General features: G+C 37.7%; 1 protein-coding gene across 1 annotated transcript in view; it reads right to left on the bottom strand.

Moving 5' to 3' along the window:
• Positions 1–4,796: 4,796 nt before the first annotated feature.
• Positions 4,797–25,805, bottom strand: part of atp8b1 (ATPase phospholipid transporting 8B1) — a 31,565-nt gene continuing 10,556 nt past the window's right edge. Inside the window, exons 2-30 of the mRNA XM_053340527.1 lie at positions 23,920–24,104; positions 23,465–23,562; positions 19,831–19,944; positions 19,496–19,594; positions 19,217–19,278; positions 18,848–18,920; positions 18,385–18,455; positions 17,668–17,750; positions 16,391–16,549; positions 15,768–15,856; positions 15,355–15,545; positions 14,539–14,623; positions 13,849–13,972; positions 12,931–12,974; positions 12,355–12,511; positions 11,905–12,093; positions 10,942–11,054; positions 10,628–10,792; positions 10,137–10,248; positions 9,906–9,981; positions 9,506–9,638; positions 9,133–9,261; positions 8,889–9,045; positions 8,578–8,801; positions 7,886–7,969; positions 6,668–6,913; positions 6,151–6,289; positions 5,749–5,879; positions 4,797–5,126 (exon numbers count right to left, since the gene is read on the bottom strand). Of these exons, the coding sequence (XP_053196502.1) occupies positions 4,893–5,126; positions 5,749–5,879; positions 6,151–6,289; positions 6,668–6,913; positions 7,886–7,969; positions 8,578–8,801; positions 8,889–9,045; positions 9,133–9,261; positions 9,506–9,638; positions 9,906–9,981; positions 10,137–10,248; positions 10,628–10,792; positions 10,942–11,054; positions 11,905–12,093; positions 12,355–12,511; positions 12,931–12,974; positions 13,849–13,972; positions 14,539–14,623; positions 15,355–15,545; positions 15,768–15,856; positions 16,391–16,549; positions 17,668–17,750; positions 18,385–18,455; positions 18,848–18,920; positions 19,217–19,278; positions 19,496–19,594; positions 19,831–19,944; positions 23,465–23,562; positions 23,920–24,085 (3,747 nt within the window). The 5' untranslated portion in view covers positions 24,086–24,104 and the 3' untranslated portion in view covers positions 4,797–4,892. The remainder of the gene's footprint in view (positions 5,127–5,748; positions 5,880–6,150; positions 6,290–6,667; positions 6,914–7,885; positions 7,970–8,577; positions 8,802–8,888; positions 9,046–9,132; positions 9,262–9,505; positions 9,639–9,905; positions 9,982–10,136; positions 10,249–10,627; positions 10,793–10,941; positions 11,055–11,904; positions 12,094–12,354; positions 12,512–12,930; positions 12,975–13,848; positions 13,973–14,538; positions 14,624–15,354; positions 15,546–15,767; positions 15,857–16,390; positions 16,550–17,667; positions 17,751–18,384; positions 18,456–18,847; positions 18,921–19,216; positions 19,279–19,495; positions 19,595–19,830; positions 19,945–23,464; positions 23,563–23,919; positions 24,105–25,805) is intronic.

Genomic DNA, 25,805 nt, shown 5'->3' with positions numbered 1-25,805 from the left:
CATATGAAAGGAGGGAAGGCAGCAGGTCCTGACGGTCTTCCAATCGATATCTATAAATTATTCAAAGATAAATTGATAATCCCACTGAAAAATATGTATGAAGAGTCTTTTTGTAATGGTTGTCTGCCCCCCTCTCTGAGAAATGCATTAATTACTTTGATATTAAAACCAGATAAACCACCTACAAAATGTGAATCCTATAGACCGATTTCTCTTTTAAATTCAGATACGAAAATAATAGCTAAATTATTAGCTTTACGATTAGAGAAATGCCTTCCATCTATAATAGGCAGTGATCAGAATGGATTTATTAAGAATCGTCAGGCATACTATAATATTAGGAGAGTATTAAATATAATTTATGAAAAAGGAGAAGCACTGGATTCTTGCATTCTGTCCTTAGATGCAGAAAAGGCTTTCGACAGAGTTGAATGGCCATATCTATTTGATGTACTTCCCCGCTTCGGTTTTGGTGATTATTTTAGGCAGTGGGTCAGACTTTTGTATTATGGACCAAGCGCAGAGATACTGACTAATAATGTTATTTCTAAACCCTTCACCCTACATCGTGGAACCCGTCAGGGGTGCCCCTTGTCCCCCCTGCTTTTTGTTTTGGCACTTGAACCCTTTGCCATTTCCATCAGAAATCACCCTGTTATTAGAGGAATTCCAATTGCAGATGTAGAGCACCGCATAGCCTTATTTGCAGATGATACATTAATTTTTATGACAAAGCTGGAGCAGTCATTATCAGCCCTTACTGACGTAATTGACAGGTTTGGGAAATTCTCGGGTTATAGAGTTAATAAGTCCAAATCCTCTATTCTTTTTCTTAATGAACAGGAAAGGATCCAACCTGAGATCCAGCATCCTTTTGTGAATGCTTCCAAAGGTTTTAAATATCTTGGTATTTTTATTACTCCAAACCTGAAGTCACTAATACCTGCCAATTATGATCCAGTTATTGTAAAAGTGAAGGAATCTCTAAGCACATGGATCTCACTCCCCCTGTCTGTGATAGGACGTATAAATGTTTTGAAAATGAATGTTCTCCCTAAATTTTTATATCTTTTCCAGTCTATCCCGCTTTCTCCTCCTCCTAAATTCTTTCAAGATATGAAGACAGCATTCACCAAATTCATATGGAAGACTATGCGCCCAAGGCTCCGTCTTACACTATTATACCTTCCATTTGACAGAGGGGGCCTGAAGGTACCAAATCTTGTGTGGTACTATTGGGCAGCTCAATTAAGAGCTGCCAGCTTGTGGTTCTCTCCCCAACCTCAGTTACCCTGGGTAGGGATGGAGGCATTGTCCACAAAAGGGCTAGGATTAGACTCATACTTATACTCTGACTCTGTTAAGAATTTGAAGGAAAACACTCTGAATCCATTTGTCAGAAATACCTTGTTGATATGGCATAAGGGGCATAGTGTTATAGGCGATGTTCCTAATCTGTCCTGCTTCTCACCTATCTGGGGAAATGCTGAGTTCAGACCTGGTAAAAATGATTTAGGATTCAAACAGTGGTCACAGAAAGGTATCAGGAGGATCATAGACCTCTATGACAGTGATACACTGATGCCCTTTAATGAACTCAAAGACAAATTTAAAATTCCACAGACCCACTTTTTCAAATACCTACAGCTGCGAAGCTTTATCATCTGCAAATTTAAGAATTCATCTATCTGCCCTTTAACAGTATTAGAACAGTTTGTACTTCAACACCAACATAGCAAGGGCCAGATCTCTTCTCTTTACAATATATTTTCATCATATTCCACAGAGTCCTCTGACTCAAAAAGGAAGTCCTGGAGTGAAGATTTGGGTGAGTGTGTTCTTGACTGTGAATGGAGCCAGGTGTGCTCCGAGGCCCATAATATTTCAATAAATACTAGACTTAAATTAGTACAGTATAACTGGATCATGAGAACGTACATCACCCCAGAAAAGGTAAATAAATTCAATCCAAATGTTCCAGATATTTGTGTGAAATGTCAGACTCACAAAGGCACCCTCTTTCATTGTATTTGGGAGTGTGAGGGGATACAAAAGTTTTGGAAGGAAGTTATTAACATAATTTCTCAACTCACTTCCAAACCCATTCCCCTCTGTCCCAGAATTTGTATATTGGGCCTGTATCCCATAAATCTTACTTTAATAAAACATGAAATCACATTGATTAATATCCGTCTCATCCACACGAAACGTCTGATTGCCAGGTAGTGGAAAAATGTGTCATGTCCCAACATTAGCCATTGGCTTAAGGAACTATCATCCTGTCTTGCTTTAGAGAAACTAACTTATAGTCTTAGAAACAGGCTGGGGGAATTTTATGAGATCTGGAGCCACTTCTTAAATGTCCTGGAAAACACTGATCTGCAACATGCCCTTCACTCTTAACCTCCCTCCTAACACTTTATATATGAGCACATTCAATTCATCTGAAAACTTCATTAATCCTCCATTTTAATAACTTTACCTGTATGCCTTGCTCTACTCTGGCTGTATGTCTTGATATGTACTGATTGGAAATTTGAACCTTTGTTGTCTTCATTTTATTTTCGGATAATTGCACTATGTACTGAGATTTATATAATGCTGTAGTTGTATTTCTTGTAACTACTGAGAGACGAGATGCTGGGTGGGTGAGATTATTTGTTCACAATGTGTTTTTTGTGTACATGTTCACCTTGAACTAAAAATCAATAAACATATGTTTAAAAAAAAAATCTATGCTGCAGGAGACTGCTGCTGTAACATTCATACATTCATGCAACAGGATGGGACTCTAATAGATGTGCACAATTTATGCACGTCACATCCACACACACAAGTATAACTTGACTCATATGTGCCTCTTGAAGTGAATAATTAATTCACATTAGTGTCACATTTTTAACATGTAAGTTGACACTGTGTGTATGCTGCACTTTGACAGGATTGTCAGGACATTAACAAAATAAATGAGCAAAAGCAATTCAGTCATGTTAAGGGGATTATTACAGGACATTTCCAGTGCTTGTATTATTGTGTACACTAAAGCATATATTGTAGTACACAAAATAAGTTAACAGATAAGTTATATAAATAATTATAACACCTGTCATGTGATCTCATCTCTCTTTCTGGAAGGTGTTCCTGTTACTCTGAACAATTTTCATAGAAACTACTTTCTGAAGAAAACATTAGTGACATCTATGAATAATTGTCTTTATTTCTATTGTATTAATACTCATTTTGCTTTACTTTTTCTGTCACCAGATATTATAGATTTAATTTTAATGTAGTTTGTAAAGCTGGAAAATGTATTATTTAAAAAGTATTTTTATGGAATAACAGCATATAAGCAGGTATTGATAAATGTATCATTTGTGCATCTGTAGTAAAACGCTTTTCTGTTATCGGGAACAGAACCCTAAACATTTAAATATAACCGAAACCATATGATAAATTCCAAACTACCACAATTTGACCAACATGTGAGTAATGAGACACCATGATAAAATAAACACTGGCTTTTATTAACAACCACATAATAAAATACCATCATATATGACAGAGACCAAAGCATAGCTGCTGGTACAATCAACAGTTCTGATCTACTGCCTCCATTCATTCAGTAAATTAAGACATCATCTGCATACAGTAACATTAGCATGAAGGGGATAAAGTAACAGTCAGAAGAATAATGTGTCAGTTTTGGCTATGCGCTGTTTTGTAGATTTCCTAAATCTGGTTGTAGGACCAGAAAAACACAAATGTCCTCTTTGAGTTTTTTGTAAACAACCAGTGACACACACATACACACAGAAAAAGTCATTATTTTTGATGACTCAGGGAACGGGTGATTTCACTTCCAATAAGTAAAAAATAATATTAATAATCAAATTAATCAAATGAAAATAAATCGAGGGCTACTTGTGATTCTTTTCCCATTAGATGATGTACTCAAGATGCACTTGAATTGACCTTCTACAAATATTAAAAACTTGAACATGTCGCGTCACTGCTGTTTAAGAAAGACAAACTACATCTCCTGTCAAATTCCCCTACAGAGTGATATCAAAGGTGAGGTATTGAACAAGTGATATTAAGATCCAGCATGGAATAACGATATTTAAAAGATTTTAAGGCTGAAACAAAAGCTGAAGTCCATCAAAATTAGTGATGACAGCACCCATGTCTAAGGACACTTGTGACACAGCAGTGGATAAAGATCATTACTCACAATTTATTTTTAAATTAAGACACACTTTATAACATCCTGCCACCTCAGATAGCCTGGCATAGCAACATCCAACCATTCTTTATGTTAAAACATTAAAAGAAGATACTGCAACATATTAAGTTTTAGCCTGTTGTTTTTAACGTGAGGGAAAATGTTTGAGTTTACATCTAAACAAACAAAAACTATAACAGCTATTGTGGTCTGATTTCATGAAGCTAACACTAATATCACAAGAGCTCTGCTGACACTGGGCTAAAACTATGAATGTCAAAAAAAGTATCACATTAAACAATGTTACAGCCAAGGGGACAAACTGACTAAAAATAAAGTATTACTTTAAAAATCCTGAGTTAAATGACATTGCTGGTCACACTGTCACAGTATGACCTCAAACCCCCGGTAACGGCGGTCGTCTCTTCGGTGAGCTTTTTTGTTTTTTGCATTTTAACAGAGAGACTCTGTGCATAGAAGAGGAACTGGAGGCTGTGGAGACCCAGTCACTGATTGGAGCTAAAATACAGTACATTCAGTAGCGCTTCCAAATAGCTGTTGATTCTGTGCCGAGTTTCCGATGTTGACAATTTCAACACTCCTTGCGTTGTTTTCCAAATATTTCCAAGCCCTCCCGCTACAGTTTTGCTCCGTCTTCTGCTTGGCCCCGTCAGATGTTTTCCGCCTCTCTGTGGGTTACCTCCCTGATGCTGTCCTGGGGTCCGCTGCGGGGCTGTGGCCGCCGCCGAATGCTTCGCCCAGACGAGATGAGGTCGGCGTAGCCTCGGGAGTGAGAGAAGGCGTAGGCGGAGCGGCGGGAACGTCGGCCACGCTGGAAGGCTGGTGCTTTTTTCTTCTCCTCCTCGTCTATCTCCATCTCGTACTTCTTCCTGTTTCTCTGAACCTAGGGGGAGTGATGGGAAACAATGATTTTCAGAACTTTATTGAGCTAATTATATTTCATGACTGACTTCTTAATCTGAATTTTATCCGGTCATTCTGATACTTCCATAAAAAAAAAAAAAAAAAAACAGACAGTAAAGTCACATTAAAACATTTAAAAAAAAAATACAATCCACCTTTTTTCCCCCCATATTGTTCAAGATAAGACACAATTGCAGAGATAACTATAAAATACTACAATGTCATTTTGAAATGAGTCATAATGAGGAAAAACATTTCATGATGCAGAATTGGTTTTCCATATAATTTCCCAATGTAGTTATCAGTCATGTAGGAACTTTCTTCTAATAGTAATTAGACACTTGCATATAATTTCATGGTATATCTAAAAATCACCTTTCTGTACAATACTATTCTAAAACACTTCTTTGTCCAAATTCCTATGTGATAAAATAATAATTACCAACAACTGCTGTTACTACACTTGACATTATAATAACAATTTGCCTTTTTAAAAAATGTTAACGTATATTTATGGTTATTATTATTAGAGTATGTAATATTTCAAGAAGCCTCATCAACATTTCCCTGCAGGCTAGTAGCTTGACTCCAAGAGGTCTTACCCTGTCTCCTACAGAGGGCCAGATGGATTTATGGAGGAACTGGATGCAGATGACGGGTAGCAGGCTGATGCCCACCGTCAGGATGATGGTTAACCACAGGTACGGCTGACGTAGAGCATTTGATGCAGCACCTTTGAACACAAAATGAAGAGAATTATGAAGATGTTGTTTGATAGGGTGTTTAACGGTTCACAAAGACAGACCAACTTTAAAGGGGAAGTCAATTCAAAGTCCTAAAGAACACTGCTTGCAGAAACATCCAGTCAGAGATCTTCAAACTCTGCTGCTGGGAAACTAATGGAAGAGAGAGTTCAGCTTTGCAGAACACCAATCATATAAGTAACATTTTCGGAACTAGAGGATTCGGAAATGTCAATTTCTGGTTACTGGTTGGTGACTGACCGGTGAAGGTGAATATTGAGGGGAAGATGACGTGGATCCCAGCACTGTGGATGTCAAACATGATGCCAAAGTAGATTGCTATGCTGCCCAAAACTGCAAAGCAGTTAACAAAGGTCCAGTAGGATGTATCCAGAGAGATCTGATAAAGAGGTGAAGGAGACAGCAAAGGTCAACAGGACATTTTGTTGAAAATTAAAAAACAAATTACACTGTCAGAATATATTGTGAACATTGCGGATTTTCTTATTTAACGCTTTAAATAACAATCCAGGAAATAGGGATATTACTTTTTCATTTGTGAATCAAATCATTTTTTAATGAAGCTGAGCTGGATTACTCGTAAATCGCAGGCGAATCAAACTGGCTCATATGAGAATGCTTACAATTTACTGAACATATTACAAGTTACATGTCAGTGTGTTATCATCCAAATATTTTTAACATGCCTAACATAGTTGCTAAACCCCCCCATCCCCCATCCCCAAACCCCAAACCTAAACATAAATGTTCGACTAACCTGCAGGTTGACAGCAAAAACCAGTGACGAAGCAGTGACGACTGCGAAGGACTGGTAGTCAGAGGGGGCTTCTCCATCTTGCCCCATCGTCTGCAGGAACGCTCCGTACGGGATGAAGAAGATGATGAGCGAGACGAAGATGCCATGGAACAAGCTGACGAAGAAGTTTTTGTAGTTGAACAATGTCCCCTGCTGGCCGGCCAGGTACAGCTTGGGGAATTTCAGGCTCAGTTTGTCGTTAACGTCCTGCGGAGGAGGAGGAGGGGATCATTAAAAAAAAAAAAGTTGAGTTCGTCCCTTATGATAGTGATTTTAATTATGCAGCCCATACATCAATGGAGAGAGTAGACAGGAGTCCATGATGGCTTGTATTGAAAAGGTTTATTTACTTCATGAAGGAGAAGTGATTGAATGATCAGTACACGTTATGTTCTGATGCTTCCTTCAATTCTAAAGTTTCTCTCCTCCGGGGATAGACTTTAAACCACACAGATAATGCCCAAGGTTGAGCCATGCCCAAATATGGGCAGATCCAACACACAACAATATACAGAATTTAGTCTACTGGTCTATAGACAAAACATTGCTTAGACCTCACTCAGGACCTTTGTCCTCCATCCAACACTATATCAAACCTCTGACTCCGGTTGCCTCTGCCCCATTCAGGGAAAACAGTCAAAGACATATCTGACCTCGGCTACTATAGCAACAATATCAGAATGCCTCTTGTTTTCCCCAAAAGGGGAGACAGTGTCTAGACCTATTATTTGGTGAGGCCTTGCTTTGACCGCAAAGCCTAATTTGACCCAGTGTATATTAATGATGGAAAATTCCCTAACACCTTACTGAGCAAACACAATGTAACAGATTTCCAAACCTTTATTACAATTAATTGTGAGTTTCAGATCTTTGGCAATTATCGCAACAATGTACACTTTGAAAAAGCGAGTTCATAATGATGGCCAGAGAAAATAAAGCTTTACCTATAGGAGTTTTTATTAGTTTCGTGTATTTAAAGACAGTAAATGTAACTGACTTCCCATTATGATCGTTATTATTGTCAATTCTCAGTATATCAACATGTGTCTTAGCTGATAGCTTATGTATTAATTTTCAGATCAAACTGTACAATTTTAACCGTACTAATTGCATTGTCATGAATTTGGACGTAAATGTATTTATTAAAGTTTTTGTGTCCATGATAAAGCCTGTTTTTACCTGGTCAAGAAGTCCAACTAGTAGAACCGGTAAGCTGCTGTAACAGAGATTGTAGAGTGTGATGAACCAGTCTTCATAGGCGACCTGCAGAAAGGGAAACAATCATTTAACATCTCTATCAGCATCTTTTCTACAACTTCACACACACACACACACACACACACACACACACACACACACACACACACACACACACACACACACACACACACACACACACACACACACACACACACACACACACACACACACACACACACACACACGAAGGAAGAATGATGCTGTTGGAGCAGTCAAGTTAACTGAAGTTTGTCCCTTTTATGACCCTATTATTGCCTATTCTGAGAGAGACCACATCAAAAGACACATGTATTGTGCAACTCTGGCATTAAAATATAGCCAAAATCTGAACTTATTACACTTTTGTAGTGTAACTCTTCAAGTGTTTGGGTGTTGGAAATGCCTAGAACGCCATGAAATATGCTGTTGATATTCATGGTTCAAATGGTTCAAATGGTTTTAATGGCAACAATAACATTTCTCCATTTCCACCTAGAGGCCAAAATATAAAGTTACACATGAGAAATGTAACAATCTAATGGTCAAGTTGGACTTCATGTGTTTCTGCCTGGATCATGTAGGAACATCTAAATATTTGGGGCTAAAATGGGTCTTAGTGCTGTGCTGCTGACCTGTGACGAGTATCCGCTGAAGAAGGAGTACCAGAAGTGGACCAGCGTGAAGGCAAAGTTCTTGAAGAAGAAGTAACGCAGGAATTTGCACATTCGGATGTAGGACCAGCGGCCGTGCACCAGCAGGAGGCGCTGCAGGTAACGGAACTGGGCGAAAGCGTAGTCACTGGACATGACGGCCTGCATCCCCTCCTGACCACTGATGCCAACGCCGATATCTGCAGCTAGAGGGACAGAGGGAGAGCTTAGATTTAGTTCACTAGATTAGATTCAATTCCTTTAATGAAAGCAAAATCTATTCATGAGCTTACTCTTGATCATGTTGACGTCATTGGCTCCGTCTCCGATGGACAGCGTCACAGCCTTCTTGTATTTCTTCACCAGACTTACCACGTTGGCTTTCTGTTTCGGTGTAACACGACAGCAGATGACTGACTCGCACTCACAGGCCATGTCCACAAAGTCAATCTGTAGAGAGGAGAATGCATTATCCATTAAATACTTAGGCATGCAATCATATCCTGCTTTTATACTTTTGAATTAATTTAGTTGTACCTGTCTCATCTCCTTCTCCCAGTCATTCATTGGCTGTCCGTCCTGAGGGCTACTGGGTGGCGGTCGCCTTCCCAGGCGCCGAAGACGCAAACGACGGCGTTTCTTCTTCTTTTCATACAGAATCTCATTCTGAAATACATATTGAACAGCTTAGCATGAGCAAAAATGACACCAGGAAGATGACTTTGGGGAAAAAAAATACAGTCAAACAAATTGTAGCTGACATGATGGAAATATTGTTTTTGCTCTGGAGGAAGAAAATGTTCATTTTTATGTTTGGAATACTGGCTGCATTTCTAAATATTATAAAGAGACTTACAATTACTTATTTATCATCATTTTAAAATGAGTGTTCATCTTGAATAGAACTCACCAGCCATCCTCCAGTGATGACGAGAGCATTTTTGCCAGGCTCGTTAAAGAAACGTTGTGCAGAGTCCTTTTTGCCTCGTTGGTAAGTTGCAGGGTCGGTTCTCCTTGTGGCCTGACGAATCCTCAGCTTCTCACTGGAGATGCAGTAACAACAAACCGTGTCATTCAACATATTGTGACAGCCTAAGATCCCACTAAGCTGTTTTAAGCCATGTTCTAATAAGATACGGTGCGTGTGTATTTTTTTTAACCAGTTACTTTTTGGCATTTTGCCTTTATTCGATAATAAAGACACAAACGAGAAAATATAGAGAACGGGAAATGAAAATCAACAATAATCCTCTATTACAATCAAACCAATGAGGACTGGTTGGCCGCAAAGGACTTCTGAATGAACTCACTTGACGTCTTCTCCGTAGTGGATATTCATGTCGTCTGTCAGCAGTGAACAGGAAAAACCGATGTTTTCTGCCGTTTCTGGAGAAAAGATAAAACAGTTAAGAAAAAAATAAGAAACAGCATGGTACAATCCTTTCAGTCTCCATCTTTACATGGATCAACCATAGCTGTCTGGAATTATTGTCAACTAACTTACAGCTGTTATAGTTCTCTGTAGTCAGAGGTGACTGTACCTTTCTTATCTCCAGTCAGGACCCAGATCTTGATGTCGGCTTTGGCCAGTTTGGCGATGGTCTCTGGCACTCCGTCCTGCAGCTTGTCCTCAATCGCCGTCGCCCCAATCAACTGGACATAGAGACACTGGTGGTTAGAAATGGCTCTGCCTCTTCGTATTTAACTCTCAAAAATGTTTATTTAAAATTATTTAAGTTGGTTTTTCAGCAGGATTTGGAGGAAGCAGGACATGGCTGCTTTCAAAGGACACTTCCACAGAGTTTACAGGATTCTCTGCTGTTTTTGTTTCACATTCTCCCCTCAGAACCAAAGAGCTGCTGACTAAAGACAGAGTCCCTTTGTGGTCAACAAAAAATTGTCAGCAGAATTTGTTTAATAAACCCTAATAATTCAACTAGGCAAACTTCCACAGCTGACCATGTAAGTGTAAGTGGGCCTTGAGTAGGACTTTTTTTGTCAAACTAAAGCTTAGTTGTTTATTACCACTCACCATCAGGTTGCTCTCAATCTGCTCGTACACACGATCAAGGGCGTCTTCTCGGTTAACCATGGTCACTTGGGCCTCTTTGTGCCTCCTGGACCAGGCTTCATACTCGTCTATTCTGATGTCTTTGTAGCACAAGCACAGCGTCCGCAAGGTCTCGTTGGCAAAGGTCTGTAGCACAAAACACATTCAATGAGAAAAAAATGAGTTAAGTGTAAACAGGTCTCAACACATACTGTATGTCAACTTTTGCACATATGTCTGCTGTTCAATGATTTCCACAATCGAATACACTGACAGATTAAGCAATACACACTCACATCCAGAGCATTTTGGGTGGTATCCTTGTGTCTGGAGTTGGGGGAAAGTCGCTCATAGATGACCGTGTCGGCTCCTTTACAGTAGAGACGAATACGACCATCAGGAAACTTCACTGAGAGAAGGAAGAGAGATGGTAGGAAGAGGATTGAGGATCAATAGTGGTAAAATAAAGGCATAATAAGTCCAAAAATGAAGATAAAAAAAGATGAATGTAACCATCAAAATAACTATGATGCTGATCTTTATAATATATAATATAATAACCAGTAAGCTACCAGCCACAAAAGACTGACCGCACAGTAAACACTTGTCAGTTACAATACATTAAAGCCACATGTTGCTACTGAGTGTGCATGAAGAGTGGTTAAAATAGCTAGGCAATAGTGATGGATAATTGGTTTAAATAGTTAGCTAAGTAAGAATAAACACAATAATTTGCCAAAAGAAATCAATAAACATTTTAAAATATTTAGCTAAAATCATTAACTGGCGACATAGCTAACAGTAACTCAAACTGCGTTAATAGTACACTAAAAGTAATGACTAAACTTCTGAAACGCCAAATGGTATTACAAGCGTGAACAAACCAACCGCATTGTTGGTTTTGGTCTTTTCATGGAATTTGTTGACAATAAGAATCATATAGTATATCACCACACTTCTCCTTTATGTAGCTTCTTTTTTTTTGACAGTAAGCTTTCGTGTGAATATTGCAGCTGCCTTGATGTACCTACATTACTGTACAGTCATGCTAATTAGCAGCGTTTAGAGCAGCTAGCATGTCTAGTGTCTTAGTATTACTACTATTATTATTATTATTATTATTATTATTATTATTATTATTATTATAAGTATAACAACAGAAGTGTGTGTGTATGTATATCATTCTACATCATTCCGAAATGTGTGTGTATGTTTATATATTCACAAGTAAATGTGTATGTGTTTGTGCGCACTCGTACATATGATAGACATGCGCTTGCGGTCGGAGTTGAAGTCGAGCAGCGCCAACATTTCATAGGTCGCCTCATGGTCCATTTCCCTGATGGTGATGGTGTCTTGGGTACGAGACAGAAACACAAAGCCGAAGTTCCTGGCTGCTGTCACCAGGGCGCCCTCATCAGGAGACGCAGCCTGGTACACCAGCTCACCTGAGAGAAAGATATAAAGCATGCATGAAGAGGCCATGTCCGATGCAATACACATGCCTATGCTTCTTTTTCCATTGTAATATTGTTACTTTGTAAAATAAATGCAATATAATAATATAAAAAATATATTGCTTAGTGCTTTTTAATGGTATTTTAGGGTTGATTGAGAGGAGCCGCAGATTATTGCAGCCATGGTGGTTGCTTCTTACTCATCCAAATCTTCTTCCCCTTTGCCCAAACTAAGATTAGGATTAGGATTACCTTCTTTGCTCTCCACCATGACAGTGTGACAGAGGGAGAGCAGTTTGAAGAACTCCAGAGCGTCTTTATCCTTCCTGGATCGGATATTGGCGACCAGAGAATGATCCATGAACTGAAACTTTCGGTCAGCATCTCGGTTCCAGCTCCAGTCCACTGGCTAAAGGGAGAATGTTTTTTTAAAGAAGAAATAATCAGTAATTGTTCAGTTTAGTCACTATCCGTTTTATTAGTTGTTATCATATTGGCTTGGCAGCCACTTACATGAGAAGGGGTAGAAATAAATGAGAATCAATAGTTCTACTGAATCCACATAATGTTGGTTGGAATGATAGTGTTCATTGGTGTTATTTGTTTTGTGACTTCATTTAACCATTTTAATGCATGTACTGTTCATGCTGCACGTAAGTAACATATATGAAATAAAGAATACTTAAATATTTGTAAAAGATGGCTTGTGATAAATAAATACAAATGATTTTCATTTATAGATTTTCAGTATTGTGCACTCAATACTTTATGCTCCAACTAACGTCTAAACATTTCTTCTGAAGTGAGTGAGTGTATTTAATATATTACCCTTCCTCTGTCCAATGATACTCCCTCAGCAGTCGTGGGTTCACCTGTGAAAGGGACAGCAAAAACATGGAATGACAAAACTGCAGATTCACAGCATTTCTCCCCAAAATCTGCTCCAATTTCCCCAGAAGCAGATTTTTGTGCTTAAATATTGTTCAGAATGAGGGTTACCAGCTCTCTCACTTTTGGCAATATTTTCCATTCATGTGTCTTTCCCCATAAATCATGAAAATCTGATTTACAGTCCATAAATATCGTCTTATATAAAAGCTTTTGTAAATATTTGTTTCTACTAGTTTTACAACCACACATTTGCCATTTTATTTTAAGCTCATTTCTTATCTTCTTTAACCCAACAGTAAAATAGTTTGCCATTTGCAAATGTGTACTCTTTGTATCTTATCTATAGCCCACTCCTTCCTGCAACAATGAGCCAGTTTCCCTAAAGGGATCATTAAGCCCATTTTTCATCTTTCTGATAACACACTCTGTCAGCAGGTACAGACAGAGAAAATACAAACCCTTTATTCATATATATCATGTAAACTCCATATATGTGTCTATTATCAATTTATGTGTAAAAAAAATCCTGCATATCCAGATATATTTTCACTATATTTATATCAAAGACAGTTGGTCGTTCCAATAAAAACCACCAGGTGTCCCTCTCTCACTGTCAAATTTCTTCTTGCACATCTACACCTCATTAAGTTTTTTTATCTTGCCAGATTCCTTCTCAGGTTGAATTCACAGACACTAGCAGATTTAGTGTGGGAATTCCCCTGAGCAAAGTCTCATTTAGAGATCATTATCTCTCGGTGAAGAATCGATACTCCCAGGATTACTCACTGGTTCCTCTCTTTTACAATATTTTTGGGGAATTAATTTATGTCAGATTGATATGAAGCTGGTCATTACCATAGCAACGTCCGGCGATGGTCGCCTTCTTGAACTGCATGATGTTCTGTGTCAGAGTTCCCGTCTTGTCTGAGAAGATGTACTCGATCTGCCCGAGCTGCTCGTTCAGGGTGGTGGTTCGAGCCTGCGTGTGGGTCAAAAATGGATTCAATGAGAGATTTCACATGGGAAAAGTAGCACTGCTGACCTGCTGCTGCAGTTTGGCTCTGTATTGTTTAGATGGGTAAAAAAAAAAAATAGTGTGAAAGGTTATTCTCAACCTTGGGAAAAGTAGTTTGACAAAATAATCATAACTTAGGATCCACTTAGGATCCTTTATCTAAAAAGCTAATAAGTCAACCTTGATTAAAGACAGTCAGTTAAAAAATGATTTAATACAAAATGCACTATTGCAGCAATTATAACATTTAAATATGTACTGACTTTTGTGTGGATATGTGAAGTAAAAAATACATGAATATGAACTTTTACAATATGACTCATAATGTCTTATATAAATGTACTGGAGGTACATACAGCACTTTATTTTGACTGTATTTTAATACTACTACTACTACTACTACTATTACTATTACTACTAATAATAATAATAATAACTTTATATTTTAAAATATAAAGTTATTGTTATCTATAAAGCATTGCCATTACTTCTGAAATAATGGGAGGTTAAAAGCTGCAGTGATACTGTACCTTAGCTGGCGTGTCTTTCTCTGCGAAATACATCTGCAGATCCCAGTTGATGAATTTACTCTGGCCTAGACGTATCACCTCCACACTGAACACAAAGCACACAAACAGGAGATTAACACACTGGACTGTTTTTAGTTTGACAATTATTTCTAAATAATTAATAATAATAATAAAATAATAACAATAACAATAACAATAACAATAACTATTATTATTATTATTATTATTTATAAGCCTTGATAGCAAAATTAAGAATTGTACAGTGTTTTATGATCATTTTAAATCGTTGGGCTTGTGGAAGATGTGAGGTCATTCATCATTAGATTCAGGACTTGAATCTGTCTGGAGTCCATATCTCCATATCTTGTGACTAGAGTCTACAATCTTTGTAAAAACTCAAAATCAACTGCTTTTCGTGCCAAGTAACAGACTGAAGCTAAGTGACAAGGACAGGGGGGAGCAAACCAATAGCTGTCTCTTAGACCAATTCATCTTTAGGCTACTGTTGCTCCATCTGCATTTGTGTTGGTTTGCATTTAGTAAAATCCTTAGAGACAGTGAATTTTTAAATGTAAAAAAATTATGTAATTTTTGTTACTTTTACTATTAAGAACTAGAGTACGAATGGTCCCATCCTTTACATTTCCACTAACCTAAGCACCCAGCTATTGACACTTTTGTGAAATTCATCTCAATAACACAATTATTATGGATTTTTTCTTCCATGATCATGAATGAAAATCATTGTCTTTGTCAGAGTTACTCTCTGAAAACTTGTGGTTCTGAGAGAGTAATAGCAAGAGTATTTTTGCTGACCTGACATATAGTGAAATGGGCACCATGGTGTTGAGGACGATGATGTATCCCCAGAAACTGAGAAAGCCTCTGTAGGAAGTCTCCTGGTTTTTTCCGTCGTACAGATACCAGGCTTTGGAGCCGATCTCCTCGTACCAGAAGGTGTGACCGATGGCCAGACCTGCCGCCACCAGAATCAGCAGCACAAAGATCTACAGAGTGAAAAAAACACATTTACACACTAAATGACTATTAGATCCAACAGCATGAATAAAACAAAAACACAAACGTATGTAAACTGTAAGGGAAACAGCAGTCGAGATCAGGTAAAATAAAGAAAAAGAACATTCCTTAGACTATGTAGCTACTAGGTTGAAATGACAACAGATGGTACAAGCAGCCAAATGATGGCATTTGATCTGATTCAGACTTACAGTGTAAACCATGTAGTTCATCAGCTCGTCAATTTTGGTTCTCTTGAACCTTGTCTTCCCGCTGTTCCTCATGATTTTGGTGTCCGCACCTTCAGCAGCAAATGAAGCAGTGCAACGTCATTTTAATTCATTGCTCATCAATATTATAAAGTATTTATGATCTCTATCAAATCTAATTTGCTATGAATAAAAAGTGCACTGTGGACTGGGGCTGCAACTAATGATTATTTGAAATTTTCTCAACTGATTTATAAATTGTTTAATCTATGAAATGTCAGATAATAGTGAAAAAATGCCTAAAAGTTCAGAGCCCATAACAATGCATTTGTCCAACAGTCCAAAACACAAAGATATTTGATTGACTATACTGTAACATTAAACAAAGACAAGCACTCAATCCTCACACTGGAGAAGCTGTAATCAATATTGCTATAATATTTGCTTAAAAAATGTGATTACTTAACTAAATAAAGGCTGCATATCAGTACAATAAAAATGTTAAATCCACATCTTCAGTATGCTCTGTCTACTAAATCTCCCTCATGTGGGGTTCTGCAGTGATTTCAGATCACTAGGATCTGTAATGCCATTGTCTCAGCAGAAATACAGTTGAGTGTTCACACCTGCGAAGATGACTACGCCGTGAGATTCCTCTGTGTTTCTGATCATGCAGCCTCGGAGCAAAATGTTGTCCAGGTCCAGAGGGTAGCGCTCCCTGTTCCACAGCATCATCCCTGTGAACTTGTCTAGACGGTTGTTTGGTTCCTCGCACTCGATCAGAGCTTTGGGGTAAGACGAGAAGACATGAGAAGGTTAGTCTGAACAAAAGACTACTATAATCAAAAAGGGTTCATCCTGTAGAGAGCATGAAATAGTTCAGAAATAGTTCTTCATCTGACAATATGAGCAGTAATGAGGCAAATATGACTTAAAAGTGACCAACAACACAACACAAAAAGTGAACACAACCCAAAAAACAAAACCTTTTATCTGAAGAGTGAACGGTATTATGATTTATCAGTTTTTCACAAATCCAATAGAAAGAGCATTTATTTTTTGGTCTTCAGAAACTCCTCCACTAACTAGTAGCCAGCTGTGTCTGCTGGGCAGGAGGTGATCAGACACCATTATTGAATTCTTTCAATATTTAAAATTATTACTATTATTAATTTATTTTCCATCTTATATTTTTATTAACGTTTCTTTTTCTCTCATTTTTTTCTTTCAGCACATTTTTTGTATGAAAGCTGCTGTACAAATAAAGTTTATCACTATTATTACTATTATTATCATCATTATCATTATTATTAGTATTATTTTTGTTGACGGATTAAGACACACACATTTTGAGTGGAGGGGGACTTCACTAAAAACATTGTTAAGAAAGTTAGTTGAGAATTAATTGGAAAAACTACCTGTTCTAAATGTATAATGAAGAAGCAACACTATAAAAATGATAACAAATATTAAATAAAAAACATATATTTTTATAATAATAAAAACAAACACAGCAATCACAATGAATGTATGAACACAATAACAAGACTCTTGAGAATGTCTTACATAAAATGCACATTACACATACAGTAACAAACAGAAATAGACGTAATCTTAATTCTTATCTGTCTCTACTGTACTTATCACTACGTGTATGTGTGTGTTAATGATGTTTTGTGTATTCATTGGTACTTAACAAAAACTTCTACTGCTGTTCCCTTTTCAGGTTGTGGTAGATGGACAAAATGTAGATGTGTTTATATTAATTGAGAGTTATTATAATTATTCCTCTCAATTCAACAAACATTGTAAATGAAAAATTAGCCTCTTCTTCTCAATCAAATGTTAGTTTGAGTGACTGAAAGCTATTCAGTTTTCTATATGTTACACAAAAGGTATTTACCATTAAACTCAGCCAGCTGACGTTCCTCCTGCAGCCTCTCATCAGTCACTCGAAGTCCCATCTTAAACTTCAGGTTGGTTTCTCTGCAAAAAAAAACAACATTCATAAAAAGGACTGAAAACCAACCTCTAGGAAAGCAGAATGACACTTAACCAAAGCTGGATTCAGGGTCAGAAAATATGGATCAAGGTGGAAACATTCTGGGAAAAGGTTGAATTCTTCTGCATGTTGCTGATGATACTTCATAACAAGCTTCCTTTATGAAAATTAATTGATTTATAATGAATTCTCTGATGCAACTTGAATGTCACAAAGCTCTGAAAAACAACCACAGCTGATACTGATATCTGTGTTTTGTTGTCATGTACTGTAAAATATCCATTAGAGAGCAGGTCCGGTTTTATTGCTTTTGTTGGTTTTAAAGGCGTTTCTCAGTCAGACGCACAATATATGGTTACACACTGGTCATGTAGTTGAGTTTGGCAGAGGCTGTTCAGCTTTTGGCTAAAGCTCTTTAAACATTGACTCTCTTATCAGTTTGTTGACAGAGCTCTTGAGAAAAATGAATCAAACAAAAACTTATCGGAGAAAAGAACTCTGCTAAAGAAATTGAGAGTTACTGAATATAATAGTCTGATATAGGTGTCATTGTTAAAAACCACGATCTTTTTTAATGACTGGTAATGAAGGTTAATTCTAAAAGGGGAGGAGTCTTACCCGTCGAGCTCGGCTGTTTCTACGTAACACAGGCTGTTCGGGTTGGAGCTGGATAACAACAGGATGTCAGCCTGAAAGAGAATACAAATATACATTCAAATGATGTGAAATTTATCAAGAATTCTTTAGGATTAACCCTCAAATCTGACAACACATCTATAGTTACACCACCATTCCGGTCTCAAATTATACAAGACAACTGGTGAGGTTCAGTGTCAATGTGTACAAACAGAAAACTGAACACAGTTTTACCTTTTTAAAATGTACCTCTTGGGTTAAAATACACAATTTTATCAATGTTTCTCATCATATGGAGCTTATGGAGTGCCTCAAGGTTCAATTTGAGGTCCTGTACTTTATAGCCAGAGGTGGCCAGTTTTACACTAGTGGCCAACAATGCTGGTCATGGCATCAGTCACATATACAGGCACTGTATTACAATCCTGCATAAATGATATCATACCGGAATAAAGTCGTTCTTCTTCAGACGAACCACATCTCCGACCTCAATGTCTCTCCACTTTGTTTCTTGAAACCTGAAGCAGAGATTATTCAGCGTTTTTATATGCTGTCAACACTTCAGATATTTATACACAAAAACAACAACAACAACAAAAAAGCCAATATTTCACTCAATTATTTCATATTCCAAAATGCTTTACATCAAATTTGGGGAAATAAATTATTAGTTTATCATTGGTTCAGTATTTAAATATATTGTCAAACAAGCACTTGAGCTACTGCCATTTCTCAGAAATTGAAGGAGCTTGTTTTTCTACATTTACATTAAATGCATAACTCAAAGCTAATAGCAGGTTAACTTTGTTCTGACCTTCCATCCATCAGGACCTCACACTTCCTGTTGTTGATCTCCTTATCCATCCTGTGCCGGGCCTGGAAGAAAGAAGAAGAAGAAAAAAAAAAAAAAAAAAAAGGTCAAACCAATATTAAAATACTTAGTACTTACTATATGGAAATATACTGTAGCACAAGGCACTAAAAGATGAATCACACACATTTTACATAAAACAAGGTACTAAATTAAATATTATTGGCCAATTTTATCTTAACATAGATATATTTGCATATGTGTGGCATTCCAAAGTCTTACAAGATCGTCCACCAGGTCTTTGATAGCAGTGACTCCCAGCACCACGACCAGAGGAATCAGCGTGGTGTACCAGGGCAGAGTGGTAATGTCTGGTATAATCTGAAAAACAAACATTAGATGGCATTTATGGGTCCTTGCCTGGATGCAATCTCATTTCTGCTTGCAATATAGAAGGTTACAGACCAGTACCAGGGACAAAATATACAGTAATTTCATAAAAACATCAACAGAATTCATAGATTAGGCTCAAATGTTATTGTATTTTATAAAGCACAAATGACAAAGATTTTTTGAGATAACAAAGACAGATGTGCGGTTCATTGTTTTAGATGTACCTGTAAGATGAGCAGAGCCAGGAAGTAGAGGTTAGCGACTCTCCTGAACTGCTCGTACAAGTTGAGGGGGATGAAGGTGAGGACGTTGTACTTGTACGTCTTGATGGCGTTTCCCTGCAGAGAACAAACAACAGATACAGTGATGTATGCTGTTAACTGTAGAAAATATATTTCTCAAAGAAGGGCTTTCCATCATTTATACACATGAATATCCGTTTACTAGCCATTATGAGTACTGCTGTACTACAGTTGTCTAATTTGGTGGAGAAAGCCCCAATGATGTCAAAGCAATGTCATCAGGGTTATCTTAGCTTGGGCTTGGATACTTGAATTTCACAAACAAAACTGTTGGTGTGGGGTTTGAATGAATTTGGACCTTTTTGACCCATACTAAAAGACTTCTGAATATCTTGACCTCTCTCTTTTTAAAAGCTGCCTCTTGTTAATGCTCAGAATTCATATAAATGTGACAATAAATCACAGGTACACTCTTAAGTCATTGAGGGTTTGTGGCTTTCTATGGTCAAATATGCAACTTCAGTGCTTTTTAAACAGTACTTCAGTGGAATGTGTAGTACTGAATGACTGTGTCTGGATTTCAGCCAATGACAGTTAGCATCCCTGATTCTCCTCAGCCATGATATTATGTAAGAAATAATAATCATAATAATATCCTGTAGTGATGTGCCATTATATTTTCAAATCTTGCAGTGTGTGCATGTTTGAGATTAGAGAGAAGAACATATATGAAGTTTCTCTTTATGTACGTGATGCAACTTGATTCCCAAATTGGTTTGGATATTAAAACTCCAGTAAGTATGAGCCTATCTTTAGGGTGAAACTGCTGCAATAACATTACATTTTAAGAGACAAAGTGGCCCAAGAGGAAGCAGTCTGACTTGTATTCAGCAGCAATCAGCTGGTATCAGTCCAGTTAACCTGGTGTCAGTACTGAGGCGGTGCTGTGTTTCAGCAGAAGCCCTTCTGAACTCTGTCAACTATAGACTAGTTTTCACTGTGCAGGGTGCTGAGGTCTTGCAGTTTGGGTTCCAGTTCATCCAAAAGGTGCTAGATGGGGTTGAGGTCAGGTCAACTTTTTCCAAACTGAGAAACCATCTCTAGGGTATTGCCATGTTGAAACAGGACAGTGTGTTCTCCAAACTGTTGCCACAAATTGGAAGAACACTAGTCTAAAAATAGCTGTATCATGAACTTTCCTTTATTTGAAGCGAGAGGCCAAACCCAAACCAGGAATCAAAAGTAGACAAAAGGTGTGTAGACAGAGGTTAGGGTGTTGCTTTACGGATATTCCTCTCCATACTACTAACGCACTCATGAGAATAACCAGCATCCATCCTTGTAGTCAGTGTCCTGGTTGACTGTGCAGGCAGTGGCCCTGTTTCTGGAGCCAAGAAGGCATTTCATTATAGATAATCATCTGATTCATGTGAAGGACGAACAGGGGCAGTCAAAAATCTCCATGAGCTTTTTAAAATATTCTCTCTCCACCGGTGTATGGTTAGATTTTGGAATCTAATGTAAAATATATATGCATTTAAATTGCTGAAAACATGTTCCGGCGTCAGTCTCTATGTGTCTAATGTGTCTATTAGTGAGACGCATGCCGGCTCAGCTGAACGATCAAGTTTCAGGCTCCACAAAGACTGACTACACAAAAACACTTGAGCGGCTGCATAAAAAAACAACACTGTAGCACCAGTTAGTTTCAGCTGTTTAAAAGTCAGCTGGAGCTTTATAGTCAAGAAAGTAGTCCAAATTATAGTTTTCCACATATAGGGGGAAGTAACTTAAAAGGAACTGAATGATAAACCAAACCAATCAAAAACAAAAAATGTTGATATGAATGCTCCATTAAATCAATCACTGAGCTGTAATTTAGTCAGATCCTTCCACCTCAACTCCCTTTCAAATACAATTTCATTTAAAACAACAGAGCACACAAAGAAGCATTATTGACAAAGCATAAACAGCACATTTAAAACATGGCCTTTTAGCAGATCAGGGAGCCCTCATGGAGTCAGAAATGACTCAGCAAGAAACCAACAAGTGACATCAGGAGGAAGCCACGACCAAAATCAACATAGCAGGCTTTCTTGCTGCTGTTAATGTGACGCAGTAAGACAACTCAGAAAGCTTTGCATCTACTCACTTTTCTTTGGGAATGATATTAAGTATTGTAAAGTTAGGGTTAAAGTCCCTCACAGAAATGTACAGTATGGGTTAAGCGATTGCGTACCAATGCCCATCTCACACCATTTAGTTTGTTCAGTTGAAGGTAAAGACAGTGTAAGACAGAGTACAGTGTAATAAACAACATACATTTTGGTATATTTAACCCTCACATACTGTCCATATTCTGACTCGTCACAGTATTTCCTCACATAATTAGTCTCTATACCAAACTTCTGAACCACAAATCACTCAAAGACCTCATCAGTCACAGATAAACATGATTTATCCTTAATGAAGCTTTTCAGAGAGCAGTTAATTTTTTAAGGTTTCATACTTTAAAAACTATCTAAAAAAAACACTATATTATGATCCAACGTTACACAAACATGAGAACTATTTCAACAAATTATATTAAATGTGAAGAATGAGAATTCTTGAAATTTTGGATTATATGGGTCAAATATATTACCTTTTTCAAATAATATTCTGGTTCACATTAGGGGAAGGCATCATGCTATGAAAACGTTTCTCATGCCATTATGACATATTTTCTTATTACTAAATTTGATAAAAAACTTCTCTTTGGATTACATAGTATCACTTCATCACTTGACCTTGTTACACAAAACTCTGTTACCCTATCTAATGGAAAAGATTCCACTGTCATGTTTTGGGTGGGGTTCAATAAAACGGAACAAAGGAGAATTGCTCAAACCAGTGTGTCGTGTTAGCCTGGTAAGTAAAACATGCCGGGTTAGCTTTGGGTGTCAGATTTGTTGGTACCAATAAAAGATGCTGATACAGAACAGGCTTAGATTTCAGTTTTACACCTACGCAGTACTCTCCCAATGGTTTGGTCCATTTTAACAACAAAAACTAAATAAAATCATCTGTCAAGTTCTGTTAGGTGATGTGCTTCCCTCTGGCCAGCTGTTGGTTTAGTAAATTTCAAAATAAATCTTGAGATTTACTGAAGGTAGATACTCAATCACAATGAATACCATGTGATAATGTAGTTGAAAGTAAGTGCTGCATTTGAACTTGGCATGGGACGTAGCATTTGGTTAGTGTTTGTCTTGCATGTTTGATTTTTTAATCAGTATGACTTGTCAATGCTGACTGAAGACTGCAGTCATTACCAGGAAATGTTGACTGCGAAGGAGTATCTGTGCGGTTTGACTTTCCTAGCAATGGACTGAAAACAACGGCTGCCTTAGAAAGAAGGAAATAAATCTTATGACTGTTGGGTGATTTGACAAATCTTCCGCATATTGAGCTGCTCCAAGGGTTACAACATGCAAAACACATATTTGTCCTGCTCTTTGTCTGTGGTGTGCCAACCCTGCTAAGTGCTATATGCTCTGGGTTTAGTTTATACCAGGACTAACAAGGACAGGAGGATACACCTTTAGACAAGTCAATTAAAAAGCAGTCAACTTACAGAGTATTTGCTTTTCTTAAAGCACAGGAAGACTTTTTTCTGAAACTCTGGCAGGTGGTGGTACGCACGGTCATTGGCTTTCACCTTCCAAGTAACCTCTGAAATAAAGTGTTATACAAGATTAAAAACATAGTTGAAAATAAAGTAATATGTAAACACTGAATAAAAAACGTTTTTGCAACTTGTTTAACAGCTATGCTCAATAAACAATGCAAATCAGACAGCTTTTGGAGTTGTTGGAAGGTATATTTGGTCTCTTTGGATGGCGCTTGGCTAGCAGTTTAGACTTGCTTCCAGTCTTTGTGCTAAGCTAGGCTAAAACACATCGGGTGCATCAAACACATATGCATCTTATCGTGTCTTCAGGAACGATGATCTGACAAAAGAGATTTCCTAAAATATGTTTGAGATTAGAAATAAAGTCATTATCATTAGAAGTCTTTGAAGTTCCTCACCACTGCCTTTAACTTCCACCGGGGGTTGTGGGGCTCCTGGCGGCAACTCGTCCGCTTCCCCGTCACTGCTCTGTGCCAGTTCGTCATCCGTCTCATCATCACTGTACGGCATGACCTCATCATCGGGCCCCAGGGAACCCCGGGACTCTGCCCGCTGCCGACTCATCTTAACACCTCAGGTATCTCTGAAAAAGGAGAGATTCAGTTGATCAATAAATGTAACATGAAATAATTCATACCCTTACAGCATTTATGTCACAGAAGGAGGCGTTTGACAGTTTCTATAAGACATGCTTGGACAGGTTGACAGCACAGAATACAACAAGTACATCAACATCAGGCTTCAGATATTCAAAAGAGGGAAATAATGAGGAAATGTTGATGAAAGGATAAAAGACAGGAGGAACAAGATTCATTCTAACAGCTTATGGATATGTTACACTTCTGCTTCAAAAAGATTAAATTATTTTAAAGTGTTAACATTTTAGCAGAAATTCCTGTCACAAAGACAGAACATCAACCTTGACCTGTTGCGTCATTCCAACCGTTGATACTCCATGAACAGACACAGAAATAAAGAGCTGTGGTTCAGGTTTTACGGTCTTATTTAATAGACTGGTTTCTTACAAAACCCTGTGATGCAATCTGACGAGTGTGTGACATTATTGCAGTGTGTGTTTGTGTGTTCAAGTGTCATGTAATTAATACATATGTATAAATATGCAAATGGTATGAGAGGAATGTGACTGCACCCTCCTGAACATTATCAACGTCTACTCAGGATTAAAGTTCACTGTGTGACTTTTATTCAGCTGATTTCCTGCCTGTTTTCAGCTGTAACATCACACCAGACATGTCAGCATGTGACTAGCATTATTTTGTACACTTTGAGTATAGAAAAAGAGAACCAGGAGTTGGGGCAGAAGCAGTGTTAAATAGTGTTTGATCTGTAGATATAAAATAACTGACTTAATGACAATCATTTTTGATATCTGCCTTTACCAACAATGTAACAAACCCGCTTTCTCATGGGAAATCCCTGCGACACCGCCTAACTGCTAGTGATTAGCAGGTACCAGGTTCGGATTGGCACTGACAGGCAGCTGAATGTTTAATGATGTGGAGGAGTCCATTAGCACAGCTGATAAGATGCATCAGTTACCAAAAACAAACATTCCTAAAATGCACCAAATGGGATAGGCTGGGACCATGGCAGCACTCAAATTTGTAAAATGTTTTAAAATGGAAAGAAGGGGTCATTTAAGCGGACTGATATTTCTATTTCTGTCGTCAATTTTTAAAATGCCACATTTATTACTCCATGCTGCCTTAACTTCCATCTTTTTTTCTGTGTGTATTTCAAATTTCATTTTTTGGGTGTGTTTTTTAACTGTACATACAAGACATCCAGGTTTTCTGTGACAATTTAATAGAACAGAGCAATTGTTAATTTTACATCAAAAAGCCTGCTGCGAAAAAAAAAATCTATTGTGATGTTTTCATAAGCCAAAGTTCTATACAAATATAGCCCAAGTTCCCCCAAATTTCCAGAAAATCTGCAATAGAAAAATGCAAATGTATGTGCTTTTCCATCTACTGCTGTTAAATGAATATTAGGAGTTCAGAGATAAAGTGATCAAGTTGACTGGCACCAATTCTCAGATCGGTTGCCATTAAAATGTTGCTATAGAGAACACAACGTGATGACGTAATTAAAAGATCTCCAGTGTAATCTCACATGATGGAAAATGTGAAGGCAATGTGATTTTAATTTTGCTCACTTTTAGCTAATTTCACTAAACTAGCTCATTTTCTTTCATTACTTTGAGGGACCAATAGTTTCTACAATGGAGCAGATGCCTTTAACATATTCTATACACTAACTT

This window comes from Scomber japonicus, chromosome 19 (genome assembly GCF_027409825.1).
Source record: "Scomber japonicus isolate fScoJap1 chromosome 19, fScoJap1.pri, whole genome shotgun sequence".
Taxonomy (NCBI): Eukaryota; Metazoa; Chordata; class Actinopteri; order Scombriformes; family Scombridae; genus Scomber; species Scomber japonicus.
This window is presented reverse-complemented; position numbering and strand designations above follow the sequence as displayed.